Source organism: Pipistrellus hanaki (genome assembly GCF_964339955.1).
Source record: "Pipistrellus hanaki genome assembly, chromosome: 4".
Lineage (NCBI taxonomy): Eukaryota > Metazoa > Chordata > Mammalia > Chiroptera > Vespertilionidae > Pipistrellus > Pipistrellus hanaki.
This window is the reverse complement of record NC_140506.1, coordinates 5,037,501-5,057,261: the sequence shown is the minus strand read 5'-3', so window position 1 is coordinate 5,057,261 and position 19,761 is coordinate 5,037,501. Positions and strand designations below refer to the sequence as shown.

Here is a 19,761-nt window from a genome sequence, read left to right as displayed (position 1 = left end):
CCAATCAATGATTCTCTCTCATCACTGATATTTCTATCTTCCTTTCTAAAGTCAGTAAAAATAAATCTTTAAAAAAATGTATTTATAATTGAATTACAGTAAATTCTTTTTATCAGCCTAAGTAACTGTCATAACAACTCTCATGAACTGTGATAAAACCAAAATAATTTATAATGGAAAATTTACCCTCTCATTTATCTGTTGTTGGATTATAATTTTGCTCATGTATCCATAAAATAGGGAACACTTGTGGTTATCTTTAAATGTTATATTTACTACGGAAAGAGCAAGTGGGTGGTGAGTTACTGTCTCTGGGTTACTGTACAATTTCCAGTTCACGTCCCCGTTTCTGGAGCCACATCTATCCCGGATGGCCAAGGTTGATCAAAACAAAGTTCGTTACATGGACTTGCTCTGGAGGTACTACGAGAAGAACAGGAGTTTCGGCAGTGCTGCTCGCGTGCTATCCAAGCTGGCTGACATGCACAGGTACGTACGGAGCAGCCTCGCTGGGAAGAATGGTGTACGCCAGCTACATCTAGTTACATGTAGTTTCACAATTTAAGGAAAACTTCATTCGGGTTAGACATCTGTAGAATTTGCATGTTTTTATTTGAATTTATCTAAAGTTTTCTCTTTACCTAAGACCTTTCTGTTGAACTGTCTTCTAAATTCTCTAAAGTATGTCTTTGTATTCTTCCTACCAACGAGTTAATTATTACTACTCTTAATTAAAAGGACAAAAACTACTTAAAGTTGTTCAATGTTTTACCAGTTCCAGACTAATTTTCTGTACTCTGACACTGAGTTAAGTTACTGAAAAGCTCTTTAAATACTGTTGCCTGGCTGGTGTGGTTGAGCGTCGATCCATGAACCAGGTCATGATTCCATTCCTGGCCAGGGCATAGGGATAATCCTAATTTAATTCTAGAAGAATTCTCATTTTACTATCCTGAACTGAAGTTTTAAAGTTGGAAGTTACTTCTCCAGAGATATACATAAATATTTATTTGTTGCCTTCGGTTTTAGCTCTCTCTTATTAGAAATCCTCTAATGATTTTTTCAAGTTTCAGATTGTGTTGTCTGTCCATTTGGTCTGAAGGAGTACATCAGACTGATGTGCTTATATTTTGAAACATTAAGAATTCACATAACTAAAAATCATTGTTTTTTCCCCCAGCACAGAAATTTCACTTCAACAGCGACTAGAGTACATTGCTCGAGCCATTCTTAGTGCCAAAAGCTCCACTGCCATCTCCTCCACAGCTGCCGATGGGGAATTCCTTCATGAGATGGAAGAGAAAATGGAAGTGAGTGAGGAAGACACTGCAGCTTGGTCCACACTGACAGCATAGTCAGTGATCTTCCTCCCTTCTTCCCCTAGCTTGTGAGGGGTCTGTAGCAGACAGTTTTATTGATTTTTCTTTCTCCTGCCTTTATTTTTCATTTATTTTCATACGTAGGTGTAAATTGTAAAAGAGTTTAATGGTACAGCATTTGGGTCATAGGATATTGCTATAGTTGAAACTTTTCTCTATGGCACTTCAAAAGGTTTTTTCCCAACTATTCCAACATGGAGCAGATTGTATCACACGCACCATTTATTCTGGAAGCTGGGAAGTAGATGCATGGCGTGGAGTAGGCTAAACGGCCTTCACTGACAGCCCCCAAGTATATAATGGTCCCCATACAAACGCCTATTTCTCAGTCACAAGCACCCAGAGTGGGTGTTTCTGCTTGACAGGTGGCTTTCTTCCTGCTTGATTTTGGGATCCAAGTTCTGTTGTCTACTATTCCCTGCGGTTTTCCTTCTTCTTCAGTCAGAGGGAGGGAAGAACGCATGCCAGCAGCACATTCCCTCTCTTAGAGGCCTTGGCTCTGCTTCATTTTCCCTGGGTTCCTTCGCAGGGAACTGAGGCTCATGTTCAGACCTCCCTCCCTGCGAGGAGGCTGGGAGGCCTCGCCATTGGTCTGGCTACAGTTCCGGGAGGAGCCGGTGTGGGTGGGCAGTAAGGACTGTGCAATCTCTCATGTTGAAGATTTCAGTAGAGCTGCTAGTCTGTTACAGTAGCGGTCTTCATTAACACATTAACGTGAGCACACGAAGTCAGATACTGGGAGTCATTTCTTTGAGTTCCTATTGATTTTTCATAATGAAACCAATACTTCCTTTTTCCGGTTCAAACTAGGTTGCTAGGATCCAACTCCAGATACAAGACACGCTACAAAGGCAGTACTCGCATCATTCTTCTGTTCAGGATGCAATTTCTCAGCTGGATTCTGAGCTAATGGACATAACTAAGGTAACGAAAAGCCCAGCGAAATTCCTGCGGCAGTCAAGCCGCAGTCGCCCAATACCTACACGTTCCCAGTTTCTTCTGCATGTGCCTTTTGTTCTGTGGGGAAGAGGAGCCTGCCTCCACAGAGTAAGGTACGCCATCCTGGGCAGCACGTCCCTGGCAAGTCACTGCTGTGGTGTGTGGCTTGGAGAAAGCTGAGTTCCTTTCCAAGGCAGGGACTGAGAAGAACCCTCAGCGTCAGTGGGGCTTGGGAAGAACTCGAGCTGGTCTTTGATGGCCTCGCTCTTGTCTGGAACAAGTAGCCTCTTTATCTCCCCAAGCCTCTCTGTCTTCTGGCCGTTCTTCCCGCATTCACTCTTGTACATGGCTTTGGCGCCCTTCAGCACCCTGAGATTGGCCAGTGTTCCCATGATTCTGCAAACCTTGTGCCAGACAACATTCATTCTAAAAGGAAAGTCGCGTGACATCTTCCAGCCAGGAAAAAAAATGCACATGTGCTGAATCTGTGTGGGTGCACTTGCCAGTCATTCACCGCTTTTAATCCATAGCTGTGACCAGCTCTACAGCATCATGTTTTTATTTCATGTCTTAGGAACTTCAGATAAAATCTATGGCTGTTTTGAACTTTCAAGTCGTTTTTCACTATTAATTTCTGGGCCCTGACCTCTGATTGGATGTATAACATTGTCATTTTCTCCTACAGCTTTATGGGGAATTTGCTGACCCGTTTAAACTTGCAGAGTGCAAACTTGCAATAATTCATTGTGCCGGTTATTCAGACCCTATATTGGTGCAGACGCTTTGGCAAGATATCATAGAGAAAGGTAAGAGCGCGAACAGGTGCACGTGGCGTGCCTCACTTAGTGGCGTGGTGGAGGGACGCAGGCTGCTAGTGGCTCCGATGTCCGGGCCCAGGCAGCTTGTACGTGCCTCGGCAGAGCGTGCGTGAGGGAGCCTGGACATGGCGGGGGGGCGGTCCTCCGGAGCAGGATCCACTGGGGAGGGCTCGGTGTCATTTCCGGTGTGTGCTGCTGAGTAAGCGCGACTGGGACTCCCTCAGAATCTCCGGGCCCTGCCCTGGTAAGAGGAGAGTATCTCAGAACCTAGCAGAATACAGGATCTGCTCATTATATTCTGTGAACACCAGTTCTAGGGTTTTTCATTCTTTGAAACAATAAAATAGCCGATTTGAACACTTCATGTTAAAAGTCATCTGGGTTTCTAAGGAATGTCTCTGTCTTCCAGAACTGAATGAAAGCGTGGCCCTGAGCTCTTCAGACAGAATGCACGCCCTGAGTCTGAAGATTGTCCTCCTTGGCAAGACGTACGCGAGCACACCTCGCTTCTTCCCCTTGGGTGAGCAGGAGCGCCGCTGGCCTGCGTCTTTCTGGTCTTTCGATGGTTTTCTTCATTGTCGTGGAAAAATAATTGTCTTTAGAGTGAGGTTGCATCTTTGCGCAGTTTAGTTCTACTTCTTCTAAAAGAAAGCCCTCCGCAGACCAGCAGGGTTTGTCGGTGAATAGCTTGGTGTGGAACTTCCTTTGACTGACCTTCCAAGTGCACGTATCTGTCTTGGGATAGTGTTGGCTAACAGACCATGGGGATAATGTTAAAGTGGCTGGTGTTTTTGTGAATGGCTGTTCTCTGATTGATTCAACTCTTATTATATTGAGGGCATATTTTTCTTTAAAATAGTGGGTAGTTGTCTAAAAAATATAATATGCTAAATATAATCATTATGTAGGTGGCCATAATTATTACGAATCATTAGTCAACCTATCATATTTTCTTCAGCTTTAAAACAATAGAATCAACAAATTTATTTTTTTAGTCCTCACCTGAGGATATTTTTTCATTGATATTTAGAGAGAGGGGGGGGGGGGAAGAGAAAGAGAGAGAGAAACATGGATGTGAGAGAGAGACATTGATTGATTGCCTCCCACTCACCCTAACCGAGGCCCAGGATCGGATCTGCAACTGAGGTATGTGCCCTTGACTCGGAATCAAGTCTGCAACCCTTCAGTCTGGGGGCCAACTTTAATCACTGAGTGAAACCTGCCAGGAAAACCATCTCTGATATAGTGTTTCTTAGGCATAAGAAAGAAAACCATTATAAGCATACCCTTATTTCTTATAAGTACAGTACTACCTGCTCTGACATTTCATTGATTAGAAAAACATATATATGTGACACATATATATTGTAAGTATATGAAACTTGACAATTTTAATACTAAAAAGGCCACATTCTACACAATTCCTTTGAGGGTATTTCTCCTTTGACTCCGATTTTTAATTTTGGGCTCCATAGAGTGTAGGGTGGAAGAGGTCTTCCTTTTTCTGTCAAATGGCAAACAGGCTCCAGGAGACTCCAAACTAGAACAAGATGGTCCTATCCAAAATCTTGGTAAATTCTAGGAGAGTCACCTTTTCAGTGACTCCCTTACCCATGGGTTCTCACATTGGTAGGTCTCAGATCTCATGTATCATGATAGGAATTTGAATGTTACTGTTACATCTTATGATACGACAGGTAATAGAAAGTGAAAACTGAAAACGAGTTAGCACATTAAAACGCTCAAAGTAAATGACTTGTAGCAGCCTTTCTTCTGAAAAGCTGTCAAATAGAGGATATTGCAGTAATATGTTATTATATGCAGTGGGATCTCTCCAATAGTGGGGTTGGGAATGGTCTCTATTTTCTTGTACCTGCCAGTATTTCCCAAATTTGCATAATGCACTTTTTTCTTAATAACTTTAAAGTGTATAATTCAGTGGTTACAGTGTATTCAGAGCTTTGTAACCATCACCACAATGAGGTCATTTTCCTCACCCCAAAAATAAACCGTGTAGCAGCCACTTCTCACTTCTTCAGCCCTAGGCAACCGCTAATCTGCTTTCCATTTCTGTAGACTTGCTTATTCTGGTATATGTCTTTTATTAAAATTATTTTGAAAAAAATTTTAAAGAATTTCCCCTTATAAACTGTTCATTTATGAATAAGGCCTACTTTTTTTTTTTTTTAAACAAACCTTTTTGTGGAAAGTATCACATATGACCCCTTTCTTCCTCCCCCCACCCCCCTGCATTGACCCCCTCCAGCTTGCCTCCGCCCCCACTCCAGGCCCTCACCACCCCATTGTCTGTGTCCATGGGCCATGCATATATGCATACGCAGTCCTTGGTTATCTCCTACCCACTCACCCTTCCCTCCGAGATTCCACACTCTGTTCCATCCTTCCATGTCCTTGGATCATCCTACTTTTTATTATCAAGAGTTAACAATCCTACAACAATACAAAAGTAATTATGTGACATGAAGCTTGTGATAACTAACCTTATTGCAATAAACATTTTACATTATGTGTGTATCAAATCAGTCATGGCATTGTACACCTTAACCTACACATTGTTATATGTCACTTAGACCTCATACAGCTGTGGAAAGAGTTAACCATCCTGATCTGATCTTCTTTCCTCCCCAGACTTCATTGCACAGTTCTTAGAGCAGCAAGTTTGCACTCTGAGCTGGGACGTGGGCTTTGTAATCCAGACAATGAATGAAATTGGAGTGCCCTTACCCAGGCTGCTGGAAGTCTATGATCACTTGTTCAAGTCACGGGTAAGGAAAATATGAAATAAAAGTAGTTAGTTAAAGTTCTGTTTTCTAGACATAGGAGTGGTGTATTCTGATTGCATGTGTATAAGTCTCTCATACTCCGGTACATCAGAAATTTGCTTCATTGGTTTAGTATCATAAATTATAATTCATACTTTTAAAACCAATAATGAGAGTGGCTTTGCCATATATCATGATAAAAATTAAATATCACTTTTTAATAACACAATAAATTCTTTACTCTTAGAATAGGCTGAGCACATTACATTAATAATCATCGTGTACTTTAAAAGAAAATAACTGAGTATGGGGTGGCCAATGGTATATGTACACAGATAATAATTTAATAGAAAAAAAGAAAATAACTGAAACTTGGGGCTTGGGGTGCAGACTTTTCTTCCCATGGGTTCTTGTCCTCACAACATTTGAAGAATAAACTCACAGATATAAAGGCTTTTTTAATAAAAATGTAGAAGTTTATTGGAAGCAGATACAAACTCCATCTGGGCGTGGCAGTCCCCAGAGGGCCCCCCAACCCCAATGGGAAAAGTCTGCTCTCTCCAATGGGAAAATCATCAAAAAATGACATATTTAATTGGTCCCTTTCCTTGATTTGGGACGCCCCATATGTCGTGTCTTCCTTCCCCCTCCCGCCTTATCTTGCTGGTTGGAGTCGCCTTAGATCTCCCAGCTGCTCAGACCGGAACTATCCCGTCTGTCCTGGTTTTATGGCTATTTTAATTGCTCAAGCCAGAAATGTCCCCATCTGCCTGGACCGCCTCTTCCTGTGGCATTTCTCTGTCCTTGTACAAAATAAGCACCCTGGCATCTTCAAGTCTCCATCTATGCCTTCCTCTCCCATGTACCCTCCTCATTCCCTAAACCTTCCTAATTAAGCTACCTAGCTAACCCTTTCAACTGTGTTAACTGAAACCTCATCCAAAATATCCGTGCTTAAAAGTCTTTCTCAACAGTGATTTTCAACCTTTTTTATCTCATGGCTCACAAAACTAATTTCCAAAGTTCATCACACCAAAAAATATTTTTTGCCAATCTGACAATTTTTATTTACAAAAATAATAATAATAATAATAATAGTACTTACCTACCCTTTTTGCTCTAACATGACTGCTTAAAAAAAATTTTTTTAATATATTTTATTGATTTTTTACAGAGAGGAAGGGAGAGGGATAGAGAGTTAGAAACGTTGATGAGAGAGAATCATCAACCAGCTGCCTCCTGCACACCCCTCAATGGGGATGTGCCCACAACCAATGTACATGCCCCCATCCAGAATCGAACCCGGGACCCTTCCATCCTCAGACCGACTCTCCATCCACTGAGCTAAACCAGTTTCAGCTAAAAAAATTTTTAATATGTTTTTATTGAATTCAGAGAGGAAGAGAGAGAGAGAAACATCAATGATAAGAATAGTTGATGGGCTGCCTCTTTTATACCCCCCAATAGGGATTGAGCCTGCAACCCAGGCATGTACCCTGACCAGGAATAGAACCATGACCTCCTGGTTCATAGGTCAGTGCTCAACCTGGTAGGGTCAAAGTGACTTTTTTTAAAAATCAGGTGCCTATACTTGTATATAAAGATTTCTGGTTCCAAGAATTAACCAATCAGATGCAACCTTATTATGCAACATGATCATGAATAAGATGAAATTTTTATGACCAATATAGTTATGGGTCAAGATAGGACATTTATACCAGATGGCCATTGTGTTGACTGTTTCATTTTTTTTTTTAATCTGACAGTCTAAGGGAAAAGAGGTCAGTGCTCCTGACTAAATAGTCAGGTATTGCATGTTCAAAAACATTTTGTGACACACGGGTTGAAAATCAGTCATTATACTATACATTGTAATTTTTGTCCGATGGTAAAAGATCCAAATAAAGCCTTGTGAACTAGATCGTGTCTTTTATAATAGCATCATCAAAATGTCCATATGCTTTAGAAGGTATTTGTGTATCTCATTTAAGCCTCACAATGAATGGTGATAGAAATGAGCAAGTAGTATTATCCCCTTTTCTGACAAGGGCAGAAATCATATTTAATAGAAGGGGAGTGTGCAAATGGTCCCCTCAACTGGGAGTTCGACAGGGGCCAGGACAGCTGGGGGAAGGGATGAGGCCCAGCCAGTGGCCAGAGGCCCAGCCAGAGGAAGGGAGCATGCGCTGGCAGCCACTGGGGACCCTGCGAGTGCTCGGATTTCATGTACTGGGCCTCTAGTGTTAAATAATCTGCTCAACTCAGATGGCTAGTTAACAGGTAAAGCCAGAACTAGAACTAAGATTCTTTGGCGACTGATTTAGTCTCATTTACAATATCAGACTAAGTCTGTGTGGGTTCAAAGTAAAAGTGATGTCACAGATGATGGGAAGAGATGGGTTGTTTCTCTTACCTCTGCTTCCTCAACAGGACATTTACATGCTCTACAGGCAGACTTAGACATCCGATATTCCTCGAAATAACGTCACAATGCACACAATGCAGTTTTCAATATTGTTCAAATATTAATCATCACCAGAAAGTAATTTAGTAACCACATAGTATTAAGTACCTATTTTATTGTATTATCAGTTCATTTTGCCTGGACTCTGATGGCTGTTTTATTATAACTAACATAAATAGTTGAATAGTCCATTGACATGTTTGCCTTATAACTCACAATGTGTATTTTCTCTGTAGGATCCATTCTGGAACAGAATCAAGAAGCCATTGCACCTTTTGGATTGTTTACATGTACTATTGACCAAATATGTTCAGAATCCTTGCCAGGTTTTAAATTGTGAGAGGTAACTATGAATTAGATATTGCATTATTAAATGCTTGTAATAAATACCTGGATAACAAATTTGGAGGGAATGGAGAAAACTACTGTGATTATAAAGAAGTATAGGAGATTTAGACTCTTTTTATGTTAATAACAACTATTTGATACTGATCAGCATTTATTAAAGAAAGGCTAGAGTTTTTTTCCATTTTTCAACTTTTGAATTTTTTTCTACAAGTGGAAGAATATATTTTATGAATTACTTCTCATTTCTTTCTGTTTTGAATTAGTGACCAAGGACAGTTTAATTATGACTTAGTGATATTATTGGCTATTTTAAGATATATTTGTTTGAAAAGTCCAAAAGATTGTAAATAATATTTATGGAATCACCCTTTACTGCCTCTTCATTATAATCATCTTTAAAAGAAAAATGGTGGTTGTGTGGTAATCCACCCACCCCCTTTGTTTCCTTTTTTGCTTGCCATTTACTTAAATCGCATGATCCTTGCGCTTCTATGAGGGAGTATCAGGAAGGTTAGCAGAAGTTGGAGGGGAAACATGTTTATAAATGCACAGATAGTTATCTGGTGTCTTTGCCTTGCAGGAGAAGATTTACAAATCTCTGCCTGGATGCTATTTGTGGTTACCTGGTTGAGCTCCAGTCCATGAGCCCGTCGGTAGCAGTACAAGCCATCACAGGGAACTTCAAGTCTCTTCAGGCTAAATTAGAGCGCCTTCACTAGTTACCCTCCTGTATTTTACCCACACGTTTCGATCTGTAAAATAAAATCTCAGCTTGGTCCAGATATCAAGTGCTCTAAATCGAAGAAATTGAGAACAATTTTAATAGAAATGTGTTTTTAATAGGTGGCTAGTAAACAACACATTTACCAGATGAATTCTTTTTTACTACTTTGTTTTATAATGAGGTTAAAAAACAGTTGAGGTTAAGATTCTTTTATCTTCTTATTTCCACAAGGATAAGAAATATTTAGACATTTAGACATTCTTATTTTAAATTTTACTGTAGGCAGAAATTTTGAATTTATAATATTCATTTTTAATGTAGTCCAAAGATGTTGATAGCAAAATTTAGACAGGCTAGCTGAGCAGGCCATTCGCATAATACTGAGTTCTGCAACAATCCTTAAATAGGTACACAAACACTCTCTAAATTTTATTGAGGTTTGGGTTTATCCTTGGAAAGAAGTTTTCTCCAATTACTGATTTTTTTCAGTTATAATCCTTGAGGATTTATTTTTGAGCAGGTGATAAACTTGTAACTATCCAGGGAGATCCTGTTTTTCCTAGTGTCTACCTAGTGCTTTGACCTTATGACTACTGGTTCTATTAGAATAATGGTTCTCAAATAGTGTGCACCAAACCAGTACACCAGCACCTCTAGGAATTGGTTGGAAGTTCAGACTATTGAGCCCATTCTCAAACCTGCTGAATCCCTAATCCAGGGTGTGTTCTAACCAGCCCTGTGGGCCTGCAGCACATGCCAGGCTGTGAGCCACTGCATTCCAGCACACAGCTAGCTGCTGGATGGTGCTTCCTGTCAGAGCCCTCCCCTTTCTCCCCCATTCGTCACCACACCCACGGGTTTTACCCAAGACACACGTCATGTGAAGCAGAGTTGTTAGTGATGTAGTTCTTAGGCTTTAGGAAAGTTGGAATAACTACACCAAGTGCCCCAAAGTCATGGCTATGACTAGGGAAGAGGGCCAGGGCTAAGACAGACTCCTCTCCTCGCGTTTCTGCTGCCAGGAGTGCTTGCCTTCTGTCTGTCGTCACTAATGCATGACTAACAACTTTTAAAATACATTCTGGAAATATTTTTCTTCCCACTTTTATTTTCCCCCGAGATCATGAGTTGCCCTTCCCATATTTATTCTCTTAGAATTTAGCTCCCTCTTTCCTATAACCTCTATAATAATTTTTAAACTTCCTGATTCATAGGCTGATGCTCAATCAGAGCTAGTTTATAATATTTACCAGAATGTTAAAATATACAACTACCTCATATTTTTTAGATTTTCAATTAAAAAATTTTAATGTGGAAAATGAATGTATGCAATACTTGGTTAATTCTGTAAATTTAAGATTCTGTCATGTCTACTTAAACTGAAAGTCTTGCTTAAATATTAAAATTTAGCTATAACACCAGTTCTGCTAGATATATTTATAGTTTTGTTTTATATATGTGTGTGTTATACATAACATTATATATTAACTATATAATATATGACAATATGTCATATTTATAATATATAATTACATAATACATGTAATATGTATTATATATACTATACTTCTAATATGTGTAACAGCATATATAATGTATTAACTATATATAATATATACTTACACATAAAAATATATCATATTTATAAAAATATATTGTATTTATAACTATATAGTTTTATTTTAAGTACATTTATGCACAACCACATTAATGTGTATGTTAAATATACTCAACTCACAATATTGAAGCTTCTTCTTTCAAAAGGGCTGTAGGCTATTGTGGCTAATGGAGTCACAGATCAGCCATCCCTTCCGTTCACAGCACTTTTTGAGGGGCTTTCAGAATCCCAGCTGCCGGGCAGGTGTTTCCTAAGAGAGAAGAAAGTCGGCCCCTCCCTTTCGGTCCTCTGGAACAGTGTTTCTAACTAGCGCTCATGAGACTCACCTGGGCGGCCCAGAAAACATTACTGAGCTTCGCCCCAATGTGATGCTGACACCGGTGGGCAGTGGTTTAAACTTGGGCAGCACTGTGCTGGCACGTGTGCCCACTGCAGCCATCTGTAACTGTACCTGGGACACATTTCTTTTGGCGACTAGTAAACGTACGGGCAATGAGCAATCAGCAGAACATAGTTTATGAAATGGTGTATTCATTGCAGGCAGTGAAGAGTCCCTGAAGGCCTTCATTGTTACATATTTCTATTTTAGGAAGAGCATTAGTGTGGCAAAATGGTTAGGAACAAAGAGAAAAACCTATTTTGAGAAACTGCAAGGTAAAGGATATTGACCCTGAAATGCATGTGACGTATCTTCAACATTTTTTTAGATACAACATACACTACTTGCTAGTGACTGGTTTGTTGAACCACTCTGCTAACCACATAAACCTCCTCCTCTTTTATGTGTTATCCTTAATTTCACCTCAGGACTCAGATGACTCATTCTCTTCCTCCGGGTACTTCCCACTCCGCCTGCTTTCCTCTCGGCACAGGAAAACAGGCAGTGGTGGTACCATCATGTCCAGGAAATGAAGGACTGAACACTGAATCCAAAGGTCTTGAAAGGGCACATGGTTTCCTTTCGGTGTCTGTCAGTTTCTTCATTTAAATCCTCAATAAAATGTTGTGAATATTTTTGTCTCCTTTAGAAAGTCATTTAAACGCTTTCGAGTTAGTTTTCCTCATAGGAAATAGTCCTCATAAGCATTCTATTGCTTTATGGGATGTTTGAAATTAATACTTACTTTAAAACTAGGTGTGCTTTTTTTCATTCTAGCAACTATTATCAGCAAGAGCACTGACTTTTTAAGATTAATCAGTTTGCGGTGGGAGCCAGGCTGTCCTCCAGCCCACCCCTGAGAAGTGAGCATTTCCACTTGGATGCCCTCCGAAGGTGCTCAGTCAAAAGGTGGCCACCAGACTGGCCTCTCTCCATGCTTTATCATCTACTTATTCAAATCTGAAATGTGGATATCATCTTTAAATTCTCCCTCCAAATCCCATCGGTCACCAATTGCTAAGCAAGTCTGTTTAAAATCCCCCAGGTCTGTCCAACTGTCTCAGGTTTTTATGGTTTAATCCAGTGGTCGGCAAACTCATAAGAGCCAAATATCAACAGTACAACGATTGAAATTTGAGAGCCAAATTTTTTAAACTTAAACTTCTAACGCCACTTCAAAATAGACTCACCCAGGCCATGGTATTTTGTGGAAAAGCCACACTCAAGGGGCCAAAGAGCCGCATGTGGCTCGCGAGTTTAGTCAGTTTGCCCTGTTTCACTTGGATGCTAACAGCAGTCTCTAAGTGGACTTTTTGCAACTAATTTGACCCTTCATTCCTTTTTCACACTAGAGCCGTCTTAAAATAGAAACCTACATATATTATACCCTCATCAGAAGAAATTGCAAATTCCTGATGTAGCATATTAGGACTCCATTGCAGATGACAAAAATGAAAATAACCAAAACTCATAAGTTAAGCAGAATAACTTATTGGCCCTCAAAACTAAGAAGTCCAGGTGTAGAGCTGCTTCCACCTGGTTAGAGTGGAAAAGATTGTCCCTTAGGGTACTCCTTCACCCCCAAGTTCAGGTGATCCCAGCAGAATAAAATATGTAAGGGGAAGGTGCTGATACATTCCTGACCTGCTCTCAGCTCATGTCAAGTCCAAGAAACATAACATTCTCAGATGCTTGGGGGTGGGCAGCAGAGGGGAGTTGAGAGCAAGGGGACCCCACTGTAGAGGCCACAGGATGGCAAGGTGAAGGATGTCTAAGCCTCCACAGGCACTGCAGCGTCCTCAAGGGGAGAATTAGAGACTAGTTGTACCATCTGACGCCGGTGCAACAACCCAGGAGCAGGCATCAGACAATCTGAAGCAATGATAGATAAGCATATAGAAAACAGGAGTGAGCCAAAACCGGTTTGGCTCAGTGGATAGAGCATCGGCCTGCGGACTGAAAGGTCCCAGGTTTGATTCTGGTCAAGGGCATGTTCCTTGGTTGCGGGCACATCCCCAGTAGTGGGTGTGCAAGAGGCAGCTGATTGATGTCTCTCATCGATGTTTCTAATTCTCTATCCCTCTCTCTTCCTCTCTGTAAAAAATCAATAAAATATATTTTTTTTAAAAAAAGAAAACAGGAGTGAAATCACTCCACCATTACTGTGAAGGCACAAAACCCCTCCCCCACTACCATCATGAATTTGCTCTGTAGAATGAGAATGAAAATTGCATTTGTTGGAAAGAGACTTGACCAAAGGAGAAATGGAAGTAAAATCAATTGTCAAGTGAGATCAATGGAACAGAATAGAGAGCCCAGCTATAAAACCACATGTGTATGGACAGTTAATTTTTGACAAAGGAGCCAGAAACATCCAATGGAGTAAAGATAGTCTCTTCAGTAAATGGTGCTGGGAAAACTGGAAAACCACATGTAAATGAATGAAACGGGATTACCATTTGCCCCCATGTACGAAAATTAATTTAAAATGGATTGAAGATCTAAATATAAGACCTGAAACAATAAGTTACATAGAAGAAACATAGGTACCAAACTTAGGACCTTGGTAATAGAGAACATTTTATGAACTGGAAGTAAAGGCAAAAATAAATGAATGGGACAATTATCAAACTAAAAAGCTTCTGCCCAGCAAAAGAAACTGACAACTAAACAAAAAGGCAGCCAGCCAAATGGGAGATTATATTTGCAAACAGTAGCTCCAACAAAGGTTTAATTTCCAAAATATATAAAGAACTTGTAAAACTCAACACCAAACAACCCAATCAAAAAGTGGGCAGAGGACCTGAAAACACACCTCTCCCAAGAAGGCATACGAACAGCCAGGAGGTATATGAAAAGAAGCTCCACCTCCCTGGCAATTAGGCAAATCAAAACTAGTGAGATACCCCCTCACACCTGTTGGAGTGGCCATTATCAACAAGACAAGCAGTAAGTGTTGGAGAGGTTGTGGGGAAATGGAATCTAATTCACTGCTGGTGGGAATGTACAACCACTATGGAAAGCAGTCTGCGGATTCCTCAAAAAAAAGTAAGACTAGAGCTACCATACAACCCAGCAATCCCTCTCCTGGGTATATACCTGAAAAATCTCAAAATCATGTATTCTCAAATATATCTGCACCTCTATGATCATTGCAGCATTATTCAGGGAGGCCAAGACAGGGAAACAACCAAAATGTCTGCTAGAGGGCTGGGATAAAGAAGAGGCGGTACACATACACAATGGAGTACTATTCAGCTGTAGGAAAGGATGAGATAGCGCCGTTTGCAACAACATGGATGGACCCTGACAACATTATGCTAAGTGAGCCAGAAAAAGCTAAGAACTATATGATTCCACTCATGTGGGATATAAAACTAAAAGTTGTGAACACAAAACACGGTGCAATAGATCTTAAACATAGAAACCCACACCTGTAACCTATATGTTCATGTTGACCAATGCCACCCCAATCAATTTATATATATATTACAGAGAGGGATAGAGAGTTAGAAACATTGATGAGAGAGAAACATCGATCAGCTGCCTCCTGCACACCTCCCACTGGGGATGTGCCCACAACCAAGGCACATGCCCTTGACCAGAATCAAACCTGGAACCCTTCAGTCCGCAGGTCAACGCTCTATCCACTGAGCCAAAAAACCGGTTAGGGCCACCCCAATCAATTTAATAAATACATATTTTAAAAAATAATTGTTAAGGTAAAGACTTTCCTTGCTACACACTGAGGTATAGAGAGGCTCATGAAGAATTTTAATTATAGAAAAAGATTTAAACTACATGTTCTCTGTAAAATGGGTGTAAATTTGCCATCTTTTCACTAACACAAAAGAAGCCAGACGAAAGACAGAGGGCAGAGTGAGAAGAATTAAACAAAAACGGATCAGGAGACTTGCCTGATCAAAACTTGCAAGAAACCTGCGGAGCCCCTGAGTTAATGAGCAAATCAACTTCTTTCATGGTTGATAAGTCCTACTTATAAGGTTCTCTGTTACTTAAAACCTTTATTCAGCATAAAGACTGGCACTTTAAATCAGGCAGGAAGTCACAGAGTTGGGACTTGAACATGGGATGAAGGATGCGTCTGAGCCTTCAGGGGCACTGCAGCATCATCAAGGGGGAAATTAGACTCCCGCTCGCTGCACTGAATGCGAAGCAGGTCTCTTAGTCACTATGCCAGGAGCAAAGGTGGGTGTAAGTGCCATTCCCTCTGTGGTGTTGCCGAACCTGAAATCACTTGCTACTCAAGACAGGGCCACGGACCAGCAAATTGACATCATCTGCAGACAAACCAACCCCGTCCCCCGCCCCGAGTCAGAATCCACATTTTAACAAGATTTCCAAGTGGTTCGTACATACATTAAAGTTTGAGCTGAGATCGGTTTGGCTCAGTGGATAAAGCATTGGCCTGCGGACTGAAAGGTCCCGGGTTCAATTCTGGTTAAGGGCATGTACGTTATTTGTGGGAACATCCCCAGTAGGAGGTGTGCAGGAGGCGGTTGATAGATGTTTCTGACTCTCTGTCCTCTCTGTAAACGCTCTCTTCCTCTCTGTAACAAATCAATAAAATATTTTTAAAAAAATAAAAATAAGTAAATAAAGCATCACAAGAACCACTAGCCCCATGTGGCTATTTTTTTTTTTTGTTTGTTTGTTTTTAAATATATATATTTTATTGATTTTTTACAGAGAGGAAGGGAGAAGGATAGAGAGTTAGAAGCATCAATGATGAGAGATAGTCATCGATCAGCTGCCTCCTCACACCTCCTACTGGAGATGTGCCCGCAACCAAGGTACATGCCCTTGCCCAGAATCAAACCTGGGACCTTTCAGTCCGCAGGCTGATGCTCCATCCACTGAGCCAAACCGGTTAGGGCCCATGTGGCTATTTGGATCTCATGACAATAAAACAAAAAATTCAGTGCCTCAGTTGTACTAGCTGCATTTCAGGCGCTCGATACCACTCGCAGCTGTGGCTGTATCCTGGACAAGCAGACAGAGAACCTTCTCATCCGTTTCTACAGACATCACTGCTCTAGGGAGAAGCATGCCTTTCCTGGTTCCCATCCTGCCCTAAGGCTGGTGGCTGAAACCATCCCTTATTCATTGCTAGTTAAATACTCATTCCTCATTCCTTAGCATCTGTGTTGTTCACCAGTGTCCACAGCAAGCGTGTCAGACTAAAGGCTACCATGGGCCAAATCCACAAGGTGTAAGTGTGTGTGGCCACAAAAAAAAGCTTCAATTTTCATAGACATGTACGTTTATTTTGATAGAGACATGCTGAACACAAAGGGCTGAAGTAAATGAGTCATCGTTAACATAAAATGGGACATTTTAATAAAAATTAATATTTTTTTCTTGAACATTAACTCACCAGACATTGAAGAACTGCACAAATTAATAAGCGTAACGAAAACAAACCTATCTTTCTTGTACTCCAAAAGCAAAATATTTCCTGTTGTGCACACCAAACCAGTCAGTCCAAGAGTAATGACGTGGCCATCGGCTGCTAAAATATTCACTGCTGGCATTAGTGGAGAGAAATGGTACGCCTGCGTGTAAGGGAAATAAAGGCAACATGGTTATAGTAACCAGTCATTAGCGAGCGTTGTAGTTCGTTATTAATAATTATGTAAAACAGGATATTGTAAAACTTAAGCTATGAAATTTGTATTAAAACATTTCATACATACTGTTATATTGGCTGGGCAGCAAAAATATTCGTTGTGGGCCCCATGCGGCCCTCGGGCCATGAGTTTGAAATGCTTGCTCTGCAGCACATTCCCTCTTGCTCAGGCTATCACGTGGGATTTATTATCTGCTGCCAAAAGGACCTCGGTTATTACAGGTCTGGCATTGTAACGACAAGACACCAAATTTGATGGGGAATCCTCAGGATTACTTTTATTTGGGCTTACTTGGGTTCTCTTCCATCCTTCTCACATTCTCTCTCTTTTTTTTTTTTTTTTTAATTTTTATTGATTTCAGAGAGAGAGATGAAAAGGTCAATATTGGAAGATAATTATTGATTTAGCCTGCAACCTGGGCAAGTGCCCTGACTGGGAATCAAACCTTGACCTCTTGGTTCATAGGTCGATGATCAACCATTGAGCCACACCATCTGGGCTCACATTCTCTTAAGAATTGGTATTCGGACTCTGCCTGTCGCCTGCCACCCCTTCAGAGGTGCTGACAACATCTCCTGAGCAGCCCTCCCAAGAGCCCCCCAGTGTCTGGGGTCAGCCCTCAAGTCGCCACCCCGTATTCCTTGTACGTGTGTCCCGAGGGGTGGAACATCACCCTCAGCTGCAGAATCTCGGGCGTGGGCCCCGTGACCAAAGGGCATGACTCGACCTTCTACAAGACGTGGTACCGCAGCTCCCGGAGCGAGGTACAGGCCTTCTCCGAACGCCGGACCATCCGCAACCTCACGTTCCAGGACCTGCACCTGTACCACCGGGCCCGCCACACCGCCAACTCCAGCCAGGACCTGGCCTGGCAACACGGGCTGGACTCGGTCTCCGACCACCAGGGCCACTCCTCCCTCACCATGCTCCGCGTGACCCCCCTGGACAGCGGCCTCTGCTGCTGCCTCGTGGTGGAGGCCAGGCACCACCCTCGGAGCAGAGGGGCCTGAGGCCGTGGAGCTGCAAGTGCAGAGAGGCCCTGAAGCCCCACCCAAGCGCATCGCACACCCACCCGCCCCCAGGGAGAGTGACAACAGCACGGCTGCCTGCCGCCCTGGCTACGGGCGCCTGCATGGCAGGCACCCTCTGCCTTCCCCTCATCCTGCTCCTGGTCTGCAAGCAGAGGCCGGTGATCTCCAGCCGCCGTGCCCAGGATCTGGTGCGGATGGAATTGAAAACCCAGGCTCTGAGGCCTCTCCGCCCTTCCCGGGGATGTCGGAGCCCAAGCCCAGACCACCTCTCACCGCCATGGCCCAGCGGCAGCCGTCCGAGCCTGGGCGCCACCTGCTCTCTGCGCCCAGCACGCCCCTCTCCCCCAGGCCCCGGGCCGTCCTCTCCCCATCCCTCACCCCGTCCCCGACTCCCCACACGCTGAGGCCTCTGGACCGGCTGGGGGGCCGTGAGCAGCGGTGGCCGGGCCTGGGCCAGTGCATCTGGGCCAGACTGGCCTCTGAGTGTTCCCTCGGCCTGGGCCCTGGTTTCCTCCTTCCTGCTCTGGGCGCAGACGCTGTGAGATACCCCGATGGCCAGATTCCTAAGCCCTCTGGATGCTACCCGGCAGAAGGGAGAAGGTGGTGGGTCACTCAGCTCCTCTCAGGAATGGCGGGTGCTGGGATCCCGCCGCAGAGACCTGAAATTCACCAGCGGCAGCCGCCCAATGACCCACAAAGAACCTGGGGGAGGGGAGAGGGGAGCTTCCAGGGAGGCGAGGAGAGGCTGAGGCGCGGGCCCTGGGCAGTCCTGGCCTTGGCTCTGCACCCCGCAGCTCGCCGCACCCCAGAGGCCGGGCTCCAATCCAGCTGTTCTGTCCGAACCTCAGCTCAGCCTTCCAGACGAGGAAGCGCAGGCTGCCCGCCGCTGGGCCCTGACCGCCTGTGCTGTGTGACCGCCTCCTGGATACCGGGCCAGCACTGCTCCCTCCTGGCCCTAGCCCCGTGCGGCACACCCTCATGTGAGCACACTGTCCTTTCCCGTCGGTTCTGGGGAGTAAGTGGATGTGCAGCAGCGGACGCTGGAATTGCACCGCCTCCTCCAGGTCCATGGCCCCCAGCGCCCGTCACCGTCCCCCGGAGGGCCGGAGGCGGGGGGACACCGGGGACGGAGATGGAGGGACACCGGGGCCGGAGGCGGGGGGACACCAGGGACGGAGATGGAGGGACACCGGGGACGGGGGGCCGGAGGCGGGGGGACACCGGGGACAGAGATGGGGGGACACCGGGGACGGGGGGCCGGAGGCGGGGGACACCGGGGACGGAGATGGGGGGACACCGGGGACGGAGATGGGGGGACACCGGGGACGGAGATGGGGGGACACTGGGGACGGGGGGCCGGAGGCGGGGGGACACCGGGGCCGGGGGGCCGGAGGCGGGGGGACACCGGGGACGGGGGGCCGGAGGCGGGGGGACACCGGGGACGGGGGGCCGGAGGCGGGGGGACACCGGGGACAGAGATGGGGGGACACCGGGGACGGAGATGGAGGGACACCGGGGACGGGGGGCCGGAGGCGGGGGGACACCGGGGACAGAGATGGGGGGACACCGGGGACGGAGATGGGGGGACACCGGGGACGGAGATGGGGGGACACCGGGGACGGAGATG

General features: G+C 43.9%; 1 protein-coding gene and 1 pseudogene across 2 annotated transcripts in view; both read left to right on the top strand.

Moving 5' to 3' along the window:
• The window catches only part of NUP155 (nucleoporin 155), a 41,078-nt gene extending 31,478 nt beyond the window's left edge, over positions 1-9,600 (top strand). The window contains exons 28-35 of the mRNA XM_084880560.1: positions 335-489; positions 1,181-1,310; positions 2,190-2,303; positions 3,004-3,124; positions 3,546-3,656; positions 5,786-5,922; positions 8,620-8,726; positions 9,312-9,600. Coding sequence (XP_084736686.1) covers positions 335-489; positions 1,181-1,310; positions 2,190-2,303; positions 3,004-3,124; positions 3,546-3,656; positions 5,786-5,922; positions 8,620-8,726; positions 9,312-9,450 — 1,014 coding nt within the window. The 3' untranslated portion in view covers positions 9,451-9,600. The remainder of the gene's footprint in view (positions 1-334; positions 490-1,180; positions 1,311-2,189; positions 2,304-3,003; positions 3,125-3,545; positions 3,657-5,785; positions 5,923-8,619; positions 8,727-9,311) is intronic.
• Positions 9,601-16,665: 7,065 nt separating this feature from the next.
• On the top strand, positions 16,666-18,566 carry LOC311621012 (V-type immunoglobulin domain-containing suppressor of T-cell activation-like; annotated as a pseudogene). Its single transcript has 2 exons — positions 16,666-16,685; positions 17,687-18,566. The product of its transcript is annotated as a V-type immunoglobulin domain-containing suppressor of T-cell activation-like (transcript).
• The last annotated feature ends 1,195 nt before the right edge of the window (positions 18,567-19,761 follow it).